At 42.7% G+C, this 14,342-nt stretch overlaps 1 protein-coding gene across 1 annotated transcript in view; it reads right to left on the bottom strand.

The window, feature by feature from the left end:
• Nucleotides 1–14,342, bottom strand: part of LOC106654481 (plexin-A4) — a 189,849-nt gene that overhangs the window by 47,955 nt on the left and 127,552 nt on the right. Inside the window, exon 5 of the mRNA XM_014374400.2 lies at nucleotides 4,438–4,623. Coding sequence (XP_014229886.2) covers nucleotides 4,438–4,623 — 186 coding nt within the window. The remainder of the gene's footprint in view (nucleotides 1–4,437; nucleotides 4,624–14,342) is intronic.

Raw genomic sequence — 14,342 nt, 5'->3', positions numbered from 1 at the left:
TATAAATCGGAATGTGTCTGCGAGCGCGTCTTTATTTTCTTGCGAGCAAAATTAAGGCTACGCGCGTTTTCCTTGATACGTAGTTGCAACGATCTATTGGCTTTGACTGCATGTTCTGGATCGTGTGCCGCCTTGTATATTACGTGTGTTATACCAATGGAATTTCCTTGGCCAAAGACGCGAAGGTTAGTTTCCCGGCGCGTCTTAAACGTTACAGTTTCTCACTCTCGGTCTTATTCTAGTTTGATTTCGCGGCCGACCGAACCCGAGAGAGAGAAGGAGAGAGAAAGCAGCAAGTATAAGACAGAGAGAAACTAGCTGGAGCTTTTGCGCGCGCGGCGCGTCGTACTAGCTGCTGCTGCTGCTTTAGCGTTTAATTAATTTGAACTGGCGCCCGGCGCAATCTGCAGCAGCAGCAAGACGCTTTATTTTAATTAATAGCAAAGAAGAATCTTTGATCATTGGCAAAATGTTTACTTTAAATAAATATGATATTATATCGTGTACATTCCATCGTGCGGCGCGCGTACAGCCGCGTAATATAGCCGCGGTATTGGCGGCGCTGTAAAATTTTCTCATTTTCCTCGGCTCTGCCACAACAACGTATAGATATATTTCTAAGGCATTGAAGCGTAGCAGCGAGGCACAAGCTCACATTCTGGCATTATATGAAGGAACAACAAACGTGGGATCCGTTTGTACACCGTTCGTTTTTTCCAACACTATACAGCCAAGGGGATAGGCAGCTGCTGCTGCGCTGCGTCGAGGCGATGGTGGAAGCGGTAGAGCACTGAGCTTTTTCTTTGCCCAAGCTTTATGTACCAGTAGTGGCAGTAGCAGCAGCAGCAGCAGCGGCAGAGAGGAAGAAAATTTCGAGTAAATAAAGGCACAAATTGAAAGTACACATCCTTTTTTAGGATACACGTTGAAGTTAAACGAAAGATATGGATAAAATGCTTGCTGATGGTGTGTGCAATATAGTCAGTGTGGCTGTGTGTGTGTGCCAGTATCCACACATTCAGCCACACAGCCACAGATCTCAAAGAGCAACTGCTACGAATCAGACACGCGCGCGTTGAGCGCAGAGAAAATCTCTGCGCTCGCAGGCAGGCAGCAACGACGATGATGATGCCGAAGCCACACACCATCGCGATTTGACGTGTGCAACTTCAAAAGAAGAAGAAGAAGAAGAAGAAGTATGGAATGAAAAAAAAAGTAAGTAAGAAACATACATGATGACGGAACTGATGTTGTTGGCACATGTGCAGCCATGTGAGCTTGCGTCTACTACTATAACAACGATATACACACAAATACAGACGCACACCTGTATTTCGTCTGCGAGAAGAAAAAAGCCTTTCATGCGCGTGGCAGTGTGTGCAGGCAAGCAGGCAGGCAGGTAGGTAGGTAGAGGTAAGGCGAAAGCGAAGAAAGAAAGAAAACAAGTTCCAAATGTACGTGTAGTTATTTTTTTGTCGGGCGCTGCGCTGCTGGTAGGGAGAGGAAAAAAAATTCCTGATGTGTAAAATGTGTGCACGATTGGTGTTCTTATTTTTAAATATATTTCTCGAAAAACTTCACCGTGCTGCAGCAATCTCAACATTTTACCTCTGCTCGGATGAAAACTCAAAAAAGCGTGCGCGCAAGTTCAACAACTTGCAAGCAAAAACGTTCAGGGTGGAAAAACTCATCGGGCGGCGCACGAAATAATTGTTACGCGCGCGCGTTATTATATTTCCTCTTCTTTTTTTTTATCCTTATTGTAAATATACGTGCCAAAAGAGAAAAATTGTTCCTCGTCTGCCACGCCGCTCTCTGCAATTGAGTTTTTCTGCAACCCCTCTGTATAAAATCAGGCACACGAAAATTAATTCGTTCGAAAGGCAAACAAATAACTCGCGACGACGCTACAGCGACGAGCCTGCAGTATATAACACAAAAAGATTAATCCAACGGGCCTTAATGTAATACCGAAAAAGAGAAAGAGGGCGGCGGCGAGCGCTGAGCTGGTTTTCGGGAAAACAATGCGTTCGCGCGGGCGAGAAAATTCGATTAAGCATCGCGCGCCAAGAGAGAGAGAGACAGACAGAAGCAGAGAGAGAGAGAGAAAAAGGAAAGAGAGGATTGTACATGGAAAAAAGCCGCGAAGGTAAAAGAAAAATTGATAAAAAAAAATAATAAAGGAGATTATGAAGTCGCGCGCGCTTGCAAGAGAGAGAGACAGAGAAACGAAACTCGCTAACGACGATCCTAATTAACTTTAGCCCGGCAGAAGCTCGAGTAGTAAGGCAAAACTCTTTCTCTCTATCCGCAGGAGGAGTAAAAATTTTCATATTATAAGCCGATTGTCCTTTCTCCCACTAAATTACGATTGTTTCGCGAGAGGTGCGGCGCGAAATAAAATAAAAAAAGCACACACACTCGTTCATATAATATATTCTAATGCATCGAGTGCTACTACCACTGCTGCTGTTGCTGCTGCTCGTTCGGTTGAAAGCTTTGCAGCGTATAGTCGCACTCGCACAAGAAACATTATATTGCCACTATAAACTTGTGCTCGTACCACTATAGGGTGGTTATACTACTGCAGTAGGTATACACGTACACTCACTGTGTGTGCTGTGCTGTGTACAATACACACACAGAGCGAGTATAATCCTCTCCTCGCTGCTGCTTCTGCTGCTTCCCTCCTCGTTGCCTCCTAAGCTTTCGATTATTATTAATAATCGCCTAATCCTCGCGCACTAGCAGTAGCAGCAGCAGCACTTGCTTATCGATCGATTCAATACACATCTCTCTCCTAAGCAGTGTCGAATATATAAGCTCGATACTACACAGCAGCTAGCTCGTACCATACACCCAGCCAATACTCGAACTTGCGCCGCGCAAACTCAAGCTCCTCTCACTCGACTTTATGCGTGTGCTTGCTTGCATATATACATGCGCTATATACACGTTATATTATATAAAGTAAGGTCTTTCGTCGTCGTCGTCGTCGTCTACACAACGGTCGAAACCGGCAGCACACGCGGTAGTAGTTGTGTGTGCCCGCACGTAGACTCTTCTGTTATATTAAGGACTACACCCCTCGTGCGCGCGTTTGCCTCGTACGCTTCGCAGAAACGAAAGCGACTAGCTCTAAGTGAAAATTTATTGAAAAACTTTCAATGTGACGCGAGCTTTGCAAGCTTCCTGCATGTTTCGTCGAGTGTCGAGTAAAGAATAAAACTAATATTTGTCTCCTACTTTTTTTTCTCTACATTTACGCAATGATTAAGGATATTTGCTTTTGTACGCAGGTAGTAAGTGATCAGAGCTGAACAAGCTCAATTCTCGCTCGTATCTTTACGGGGAGATATGATATAAGCGTAAAATAAATTTTACACAATGCTTTGGGTGTATCTTATACCCTGGCGGGAGAGAGAGAAATTTTACTGTGCATACTCAGAAAGCTCGTAATACTTGAGATTTATCAAATACACACCGTTGCGAAGCGCCTAGAATGAGGAAAAGAGGAAGCTTCCTCTCGCTGTAGCTCTAACTCTCTGCGCGAAAGGAAAATCTTGAAGAGTCGAGCAATAAATCCCTTAGTAGTGGTGGTGGTGGTAGTAGTAGTAGTAGTAGTAGTAAAAAAAAAGAAAAAGGAAAAACGGAACTACGCGATTTATCAAGATCTCGAATCTGAGATTTCCTAGCCTTTTACAAAACGTTTCGCATATTCCTTATGTATAAGATCGCGCGCATCTACACACACGCGCGCGCGGCAGCGGCTAAGCCCTTCGCTCTGCAGCCAGCGATATTTAGACGTATACTCGGCGCAGCGCTCGCTCGCAGTACCACGGAGTGCGAGTGAAAAAAAGCGAAACAATATCAATTATTCACGACAATCATAGAAAATGCCTCTCTCGGTGCGCACTGCAGCAAGCAGTATCTTGAAGAGGAAGAGAGAGAGAGAGAGAAAAAATTGTTGAAGCTCCGCGCGCGAGAGCGAGTCGTTGGATGCGCGCGACAAGTACAAACAAACAAACATCGCCGAGACAAAACTTACATACATTACCGGCGTGCCGAGAGTCGTTTCGCGTATATATAGTAGTGTATATGTGTGAGCTCTGTGTGTGTGTGTGTGTGTGTGTGTGTGTGTGTACGTACTTGAGCGCAAGTCAAGCTTGTCCATTGTGTTACATACTTTTAAAAGGCTTTCTCACCAGCTAGCCCCGTATGTATACCTGATGGTGGTGGTGGTATAAGGTAGTAGGAGGACGACACAATGTAACTTTTGTATGTCGCGCGAGCGCGAGTCGAGTCGAGCGAACTGACTCGGTCTCGTGTGCACCGCGTCGGGGAAAAACCAGTTTCTCTCTCTCGCGAGCGAGCGAGAACGAGCGGGGGTCAGTCAACTTTATTTTCATAGAGAGAGAGAGAAGCAGCTCTTCTTACCTTCTTGAGGCGTCCCTTGCTGGTACCGAGGAACACGACGGTATAGTCGCTGGTCGACGTAGCGGCAACAGCTGTCAGCAATGTATCTTCGAACGTGAGCACCGGCACGGCGGTCATGGGCTCGCGGCCGCCGAGCGGCGTGTTGACGTCCAGGCCGCAGAAGTCCTCGCCGATTGTTTGCAGTTTCTGTGGAAGAGAGAAAAAATTATTAGCCATCCACTTGCCGTAAATAATAAATATATATATATGGGTCAAAATAATACTTTTTTACAAAACCGTGCGCACGTATGTCACCGATCTTGACGCGCTTTTGGTATGTTATAGTACATGGTAAAAAGGTCCCAAAAAAAAATTTTTAGACCCCCTCCCCCCTCCTACCCCCCACTTCCGGTATAAACGTCCATTTTCGATCTATATTTTTTCTGAGGACATGAAGCAAGTAAAAAATCTGAAAAAATTCATAAAAATACTTTTCCACAATCCAAACAACCTTGAATTTTTTCAGATTTTTTGAGTGCTTCAGGCCTTCAGATAAAATCATTGAAAATTTCAAAAATCGAGATACGGCGGTATGAGCCGATGTAGTACTCGGAAATTTTTTCAGTTATTTTTCGCATTAAAAAACATAACCTCAATTTTTTTCAGATTTTTTCAGATTACCTAACGCACCTTTTGAAGCCAAAAACCGATTTTTTTGACGAAAATAATTTTTTTAGGACAGTACGGAGCCTCGAAAAATCTGAAAAAAATTTTTTCTTGTTTTTTTCATCAAAATACGTAATCTCAAATTTTTTCAGATTTTTTAATTGAAGGCGATAGCTTCTAGGGCCGAAAAATGCTATTTTTAACAAAAAATGGTTCCTAGAACCCGATGGTTCCGGTGAAAAAATTTGAAAATATTTTTTTTGAATTCCTTGTCAAATTTTAATAAATTTTGACCGTTTCAAAAGTTCGATTGAAGCTTCCTAGCTCATTTTAGAGCATCAAACGAGTTTTATCATTCCTTAATGTCTTCAGAAACGTCTTCAGATATTTTGCACTAATCTTTGTCCTGCTCTAAAATGAGCTAGGAAGCTTCAATCGAACTTTTGAAACGGTCAAAATTTATTAAAATTTGACAAGGAATTCAAAAAAAATATTTTCAAATTTTTTCACCGGAACCATCGGGTTCTAGGAACCATTTTTTGTTAAAAATAGCATTTTTCGGCCCTAGAAGCTATCGCCTTCAATTAAAAAATCTGAAAAAATTTGAGATTACGTATTTTGATGAAAAAAACAAGAAAAAATTTTTTTCAGATTTTTCGAGGCTCCGTACTGTCCTAAAAAAATTATTTTCGTCAAAAAAATCGGTTTTTGGCTTCAAAAGGTGCGTTAGGTAATCTGAAAAAATCTGAAAAAAATTGAGGTTATGTTTTTTAATGCGAAAAATAACTGAAAAAATTTCCGAGTACTACATCGGCTCATACCGCCGTATCTCGATTTTTGAAATTTTCAATGATTTTATCTGAAGGCCTGAAGCACTCAAAAAATCTGAAAAAATTCAAGGTTGTTTGGATTGTGGAAAAGTATTTTTATGAATTTTTTCAGATTTTTTACTTGCTTCATGTCCTCAGAAAAAATATAGATCGAAAATGGACGTTTATACCGGAAGTGGGGGGCAGGAGGGGGGAGGGGGTCTAAAAATTTTTTTTTGGGACCTTTTTACCATGTACTATAACATACCATAAGCGCGTCAAGATCGGTGACATACGTGCGCACGGTTTTGTAAAAAAGTATTATTTTGACCCATATATAGATATAATACGTGATCTCCGCGCGCGGAAAAATTGCCCAGCTGATTTTATCGCGCCACTATGTACAGCCGCGTGTTGTGTGCGAGCATTTTCTCATCACGCTGTGTTTAGTAACTTGATCCCCGGACTGACCATTAAGGTCAGTAACGTAAAATTTTCTCGCTATAGCGAGCTACGAGAGAGAGAGAGAGAGAGAGAGAGAGCTGCGAGAGAGGGTTGATATTTTTCTGTGTAACGTCGAGGCCGCTGCTGCGGCTCACGGATAAAACGCCAAAGAATTTTAATTGGTCAATCAAGAAATAAGATCCTGCCTCGGAGATTATGCCTAGTTAATATGAACTAAACGCGAGCGACCATACATACACGAACTGGCTGTGTGTATCGCGGCTTATACTATGTGTGTCTTTAAAAAAGCATCAGCTGATTTAATAAAGAGCATAAATAGCAAACTTTCTCCTATTTCAACTTTATAAGGCTCATAAATTTATAATACCCTTTCATTTTCTCACTTCTTTTTTTTTATTCGCAAACTGCACCTGCGCAAACTCTAACCCTCTTCTTTAGTACTTTAAATCCCTCCCCCTCCCCCTCTTATACCTTCACCCTTTCCTCTCTCTCCTCTTCTTTTTCTACGTCCTTCTGATTCAAATAATTCATTCGAAAATAATAACCTTATATAGAGAGGAATGGAAAAAAAGAGAGAGAAATTTTCTGAAAAGTTCATTTCCTTTCTTCGCTTCGAGCGAGAAATCTGAAAATCCTAATCCCAACTTGTGGAAATATTTTACTTCTACCCGCAGCTATAATTTGAAATATTCAAGTAAGATTGTGTGCGCATTCAAATCTCAATAGCCGCGACAAAAGAATTTTATAGGGGGGAACAGACACGCCTTGGCGCGCGTTGAGTTCGAATTTTTTTTTTTTTTGAAAAAAATCTAAATATATTTACGAACGTGTGCGACGACTGTCCAACTTCTTCTGCCTTGAATCATATTAAGGTGGCTTTTCAATATCGTGAAATAAATTCGACTTGATTTTTTTTCTACTCAAGAGAGAGATATGGGGTCGGTCGTACGGAAATGGGGAGGGACTTTTTGCTCTCGGACACGTGCTTTTTTGTGTGTGGAATACACGACGCTCTCCAGATAGGTTTGATTATACACGCGTCGAAATCTTTGCAGTAGAGTAGTCTCGCGTCGTCCCTTTGAAGGCAGCAATGTGTGGAGGGCAGCAGCAATGGGGTTTGAAATATGTGAATTATCGATTTCGGAAATATCCGAATCGTCGATACGTATTAAAGAAAATAATAATATGTAAATGTTGTAAAACGTTAATGAGAAATTTATTTTGCTATTTTCCGGCTGGGGATATATATACTGCTCGGATAATCATAAAAATTTAATTAACCAGCCGGCCGATAAAGAAAAAAATCTCTCAGGCAAAAGATTCCCTATTAAAGCGCTCTCTTGCTCGCGCGCGAAAAGGAAAAAAGAAGGAAGACTATTTAAAACTGGCGGTGTAGTACGTTCGGCATTAATAAGAGAAGAAAAAAAGTAAGGTAGGTAGGTAGGTATAGTAGGAAGGAAAAGAGAAAGAAGCAATAATAAACATTCACTCGGGCGCGCGCGCGGCCTCTTGAACTCGAAAAACCTTTTACACGGGCGCGTGTATAATACGTACACTGCCTGCGCTGCAGCCCACCCCCCTTGCAGGTATTTTGCAAGAACAGACATAAGGATGAAATTCCATTTGTGCAATTTCCAACGCGTGCTGCGAGAGCTTTTCTTCGCGAGGCGCGCAGCTGTTTATATATACGTGTGTATACACGCATAGATCATCCATCGGTAGAGGAGTGGAGGGGGGAGAGAGAGGGTTTTAAAATGCATTTTACCATTTCCAATGCAATTTTCGCCTCGTCCCGCATTCGCAAGGTTGCAGGAAAAAAACGAAGAGTAAGAAGAGGAGGAGGAGGATAGGTATAAACGAGGAAGGGAAGCGAGGGAGTCTACTTACATTCCTCAGGCTTACACCGAACAATTATTTGCATTCTTGCACCGCCGATTCCCGCGCGTCTATACATATACGCGCACAGCTGCTTTATATATATAATACAATTACGTTTATCGCTCGACAGACGTATCTACGTATACGTATGCGCACCACAACTGCTTTTTGGACGGAAGTACACTTTATAGTACGATGTATTAAGCTTCATTATGTTAGGGGCTGAAAAACTGGTTAAAAATTGTGCAAATCTCTGGCACACGCACATTCCCTCGAAATTATCAAACCATGTAAGAATTCGGATGTATAATGACGAGAGGATAATTCATTCGGGCGCAGTGCATGAATGCTGATTCGCATGTACCAGCCGCGTGCACAACGAGCGAAAGAGAGATATATTATATAAGGCCAGAGGTAAAAAAAAGAAGATGGAGGAGGAAGAAGCTCGCTAGAAGGAGAAGTGTAGAAATTGAAGTACGAGAGAGAGAGAGAGAGAGAGAAATAAATCGGCCTCGTCGCAAAGAGAGGTGAAAATGGGATTCAAATTTGACGATGAAAATATACATTAGAAAAAGACGGTATGTTACTTATAAATCTAGAGCTGCGATAAGACAATTTCTCTACTCTCCTCATTTTTTTTCGCCGTTGGATCGGATATACGTATCGAATTGCAACGCGCAGACGAAAGAGAGCGAAAAGATAGATTTTAATTGGAGAAAATCGTTTTAAGACAGAGCCGAGGCACTGGATATAATACAGAGCAGCAACAGCAGCAACATAGCGTTAGATGAAAGAAGCCTCGTGAATTGCTCGTTCAAAGGCCACTGCATCCGCTCTTTAAGTTAACAAACGCGCGCGCGTGAGCGAGTTAGCAGCATATCTCTATATACATATACACGTGCCGCTTCTGCCTTCTTTTTATTTATTATATTGGCAGTTTGCTTCATAAATCGTTCAATTGAAGCTAAAACGTAGTAGTAGTAGGAGAGCAGCTAGAAGCCATTGTCGAAGAAAGAGAGAGACAGAAAAAAGTACTTTAAGTAATATTCTCTAGTCTAGGCTCCTAGAATCGATGCATACGCGGCTGGTTGTACGTATGAATGATTGACGTAGCACTCATATAGAAACATCGTTAAACAAAAACATTCGCCTCGCTATCTATATCGCATTCTATATGTGTACTAACAGACACACACCACCGCTCGTTTCGGTCTCTATATCTATCTATATATTTTATTTACCCTGCACCGCGCTTTGCGTTATATCTATTTTTCTCTTTTTTCGCTTTGCGCGCACACACCGCGTATAAAGGATTTCCATTCCATTCTCTCTGTCTCTCGCTCTTTGGGCGTTAAAGTTTCTTATTTACTCGCGCGCGCTATTTATTGTCCACTGCCGCGTTCCGACTATACATGGTATGCAGCGCGCGGTGTAATTAATACTCAATAAGATCAAAGGATTCTGTATATAATATACGAGTATAGGTTCGGGGGTGTAAAATTGTGTGTATATGATCAGTTGCAATACTGCAGCGGCAGCAGCAGCAGCGACAAGACTAATTATCAAAATGTCCGGGCCCAGCTCTTGACCAACAGCTGTGTGCATGTTAATGCTCGCTGCATTCATAGGCAATATTACACAGCCGAATTTCTATAATATTATCGAATGTAGCCTGTCTTACATATTGTGCGACTGACGAATGACACTGGGAGTGGGAGAGGTACGGGAGATTTTTTAATTCGGAAGTATATTATGTTCGTGCATCGACTATATGTACTGCTAGGCGCGTTTAAATTAAATTCAATGTTGGAAACATTTGCGAGTTATTGAACAGCTAGCAGCGAGCGAGAGGAGAGGAGAGGAGCGATCGAGCCTCGAGCACACACAGGCATTGGTTTCTGTATATAAACAGATGCAGCAAGTGCGCCTAGCAGCAGCAGTGCGTCATGTATAGGTACGTGTGTGTGTATGTGTTCAGTCGAGAGTTTCCAATTACTGCTTCCGTCCGATCGTTCGGAATACATACTCGCACTAACACGCAGATACAGACGTGCCAGCGTAGTATACTCGTTTGCATTATAAGATACATTCTGATGCCCTTTGCATACTCACGTACACAGATGCATGTAGACAGCTCGACGATGTCTTTGATATCGTGTACTTGCCACGCATAGCTTGCGAGCGAATCTCGAAATTACGCGGGTAATTTGGTACGCGAGCGATAAAAAGTGGGCCTATATAACGTACCGCCGCACACGCCCTATTATTATATCCATCAAAAACATCGCTGGGCTTTGTTCGATGGCTCTATTCTAAATTTGCGCGCGCGCTTTGAGCGAGAGCGTCTTCAAAACTTTATCTAAAAATATGATATCTCATCTCTCTCTCTCTCTCTCTCTCTCTCTCTCTCTGCGCTCGCTGCAACCGCAAAGATTCCTTATCGCGTCTTCAAAACTTTTCATGCAAAGAGAGAGATTCCAACTAATTTCTAAGTTGATCGCTGTGCCTTGGCAAACTTTGCCTTTCTCTCTCTCCCTACCCAAATCCTTGCAAATTATTATTCCATCGCGTATATGCTGAGTGAGAATACGTGCAAAAAAGATGACACGGGTAATACGAGCCTCACTCTCTCTCTTACGAGCGCGCGAGGAAAAATCGTAATTGAAAATCTTATTCAAAGTAGCGAGAAGAGAGAGAGAGAATAAGGAAAAAATTATTTCGACTGCCAGAGGATGTACGAGTTACATATACGCACACACACGTAGCTAGCAGTAGCCCGCGACTTAATTTCAAACTTTTCATCCTTTTCCCGCGCTCTGAGCCCAGCCTCAGAGATTCCTCTCTCTCTCTTTCTCTCTACTCTACTCTACGTCGGTCGAGCTTAGGAAGAATTTCCCTTTTTTTTGCTCACTTTCTATCTCATACCCTATGCGGCGACAAGACACTTTTAAAGCTTTTTTTCACTTTAGAAGACTTCTTCCTTGCGCGCTGCCCTATACCCCCGCACGTTCAACGACTACTGCGAGAACACATTTGAATATCGAGAGAGAGAGAGAGAGAGAGAGAGAGAGAGAGAGAGAGAGAGAGATTACGCTTGATGATGATGCGACTACCGTGTCGTGGCATAATTATTCGTCCTGACAACCAAATGGAGCTTTCTCGCCTTCCACGATTAAATTCAACTTAGAGCTTGCGCCGCGCGCCGGCACTACAGCTTTTTTGTTTATACAAGTAAGAGCGCGCGCAGCGCCGTTCGCCGGGTAGGAAAAATTTACATTTAAAAATATCCTCCCCAAACTCGACGCGGCGGTGCTTTTCGGTCAACTGCGCGCCGCTAAATAGTCACGAAATAACGTTTACTCAAACCGTCTGCTTTACATTTTCCCCCCGCACGGCTCGCCCAAACTTACTACTGCTACTGCTATCGTTGCGTCGGAAGAAAAAAAGTTGCCCCTGTCACCTGAGCGCGTTTGTATGTGTGTGTCTGCGTCTGTGTGCGCGGCGGCGGCGCGTCGGTATCAGACGAATGGCTCGGGCGTGAGTAGCATTAGATTTTCCGCGCCAGTCGTATATAACGGCGGTGGCAGCAGCAGCAGCGCATATAGAGACAATTTCGCCCACTCGTCATTGCATACGTTAGACATGTTTTTTGCCTCTCGTCTCGTCTCTCTCTCTCTCTCTCTTTTTCTCTCTTTACTCGACGCTCCACCGAGAGACGATTAATTTTCACGATTTCCAATTTATCTGCACTCATGGTATGCACGTATGCACGTACATAGGAACGTGCTGCAGCACCCTCCCATGATGAGAATTCGACACACTCCAGACGCGAATGGGTGTATTATTAACGTAAATTTCCGAACCGTGAAAATACACCAGACGCGAAAATTTGACATTCGGTGAATATTCTCTCTCTCTTTTGTCTAATAAATCTTGAAATATATGGACTGTCGAGAGATATTCGCAGCGATCGCAGTATCAATCTCCAATGATGATAAAAATAAAAGAGAAGAACTTGCGTAGCCCATTCTTTTCCATTAGTTCAATTAGAGTCTTGAAATTTTCATCAGCTAATTGCGCACCGATATCGTTTTCTTCGGCAGCTTCAGTAGCAGCAGACGCGTACTCCGAATCGATTTATTTTTCGATATGTTTAAAATATTACGCAATAATCATAATCGTCTATCACGTGCGCTGCTACTGCTGCTGCCGTGTATAAAACACATAGAGAAAAATCGGAAAAAAGTTTTTCCTTCTTTTTTTTTATAACGAGACGCTCGGACTCGGTAAAAGGGAATGTTTTAAATTAGACAACGCACGCGGTGGCGGCATTTTTTTCCTATTAAAAGTACGGCTTTTTCCAACATATATTTCGCCGTAATTAGAGCAACGGCGCAGCAGCAAGCGAGCTTCGTCGTCGCTACGTGAACACACACTGCACACACGTATGTATGTATGTGTGTGTGTGTGTGTGTGTGATATATAAATAATGTCGCCCTTCGGCTTGATTTCGAGCTCAGCTCTCGTCGACGTTCGTTTCGTCGACGACAATCTCTGCATAGCCAAGTAACAAGACGTAATGAGGGTTTTGATACATGTATTGAAGATCCTGGCGCGTATACCGGAAATGCATATTATATCGTCCGAACTGCTGCTGCTGCTGCAGAGTCGAGAATTCGAATTATAGAGAGGCGAAAAGGGATTTTACGGGTCGGCAAAACGCATGACGTCCCGTTTTGTTGCGCTGTCGGTCTAATTATTTTATTAATTATGTAATTACGCGCGGCGATACAAAAGCGAAGCAAACAAAATTTCATTTTTAATTACAGTGGCAGCTACGTGCGTGTTAAATTCGTGAAATATTACATCGTTTTCCGCGGCGCAGGAACTCTACACCATTCGATTAATTATTATCAGTGAGCGAAAGGACAATGAAATGGTTGTGGATTTCTTGATGCCACTGCTGTAGCTGCACACACGTCGCACGCGGACAAACTATAAATTGCGACATGTATGAAAACTCTTTTCGCGGGGGTAAAAAAAACGGCAATGTTTCTAATGTGTGTTGTAGCTGTTATACCCCAGCAGAATAAAGTGTGGGCATAAGTTACTTGTAAATCCTCGGCAATAACAGCTGCAACAACCGTATATATACGAAACAAAAGCTGCTTCACCGAGCACTATTCATTCGTTCTTTTTTCTCTCTCTCTCTTTCGCTCTCGTTGTTGCTCTCTCTCTCTCTCTCTCTCTCGCTGTTGTGTTTGCTCTCCGAAGCTTGTGAGCTTGAAAAGAACACGCGAGTGACCCAGTTATAGCGTGTGCGTGTGGGGATAAAAAAGCTGCGATTTATTTATAACTTGTACGAGTGGTAGTTTTTTACTTTTCAGTTTTTTTTTCTTTTTGCTTTTTGTTGCTTATTTTACTTCTTTTATTTCGTCGAACGTCTCAAGTTGAATTTTCGTGCGCCTCCGAGAAAATGCGTAAATTTCGAAATAATTGAGATCGCTGCTGGCTGCAGTAGGAAGGTGGACGACGACGACGACGAAATGAAATTATGCAAAACGTTTTTTTCCGAGGGAGGAGAAGGGGGTTCAAGAAATTCAAACGTAGAAAAAAGCTCGCAGTGCGCTCATACGACTACCGACTACCTACGACGACGACACGGTGAATTTTTCAGTACAAACGATCAAAAAGTCGGTGAAATACCTTGGCTCTTGGGATGTTTACCGTTGCTGCTGCTGCCACTGTGCTAGCTGGCGTTTACTCTTGGGCGAAACTTACTACCTCTTATACTACTGCTGCTGCCGTCCCTCTCTCTGCATTCTTAAAAATATACGCGCGGCGGCGGCGAGTGTACGGCGAGTAATTTTATTTCGAGGGTGAAATTTTGTGTCTCTCTACGTACGTACGTAGATATATATGGGTCAAAATAATACTTTTTTACAAAACCGTGCGCACGTATATCACCGATCTTGACGCGCTTTTGGCATGTTATAGTACATGGTAAAAAGGTCCCAAAAAAAAATTTTTAGACCCCCTCCCCCCTCCTACCCCCCACTTCCGGTATAAACGTCCATTTTCGATCTATATTTTTTCTGAGGACATGAA

Source organism: Trichogramma pretiosum, unplaced genomic scaffold (assembly GCF_000599845.2).
Source record: "Trichogramma pretiosum strain Unisexual culture from Peru unplaced genomic scaffold, Tpre_2.0 scaffold46, whole genome shotgun sequence".
In the NCBI taxonomy this organism is placed as follows: Eukaryota; Metazoa; Arthropoda; class Insecta; order Hymenoptera; family Trichogrammatidae; genus Trichogramma; species Trichogramma pretiosum.
The sequence above is the reverse complement of the archived record's forward strand: the minus strand, read 5'-3'. Positions and strand labels throughout refer to the sequence as shown.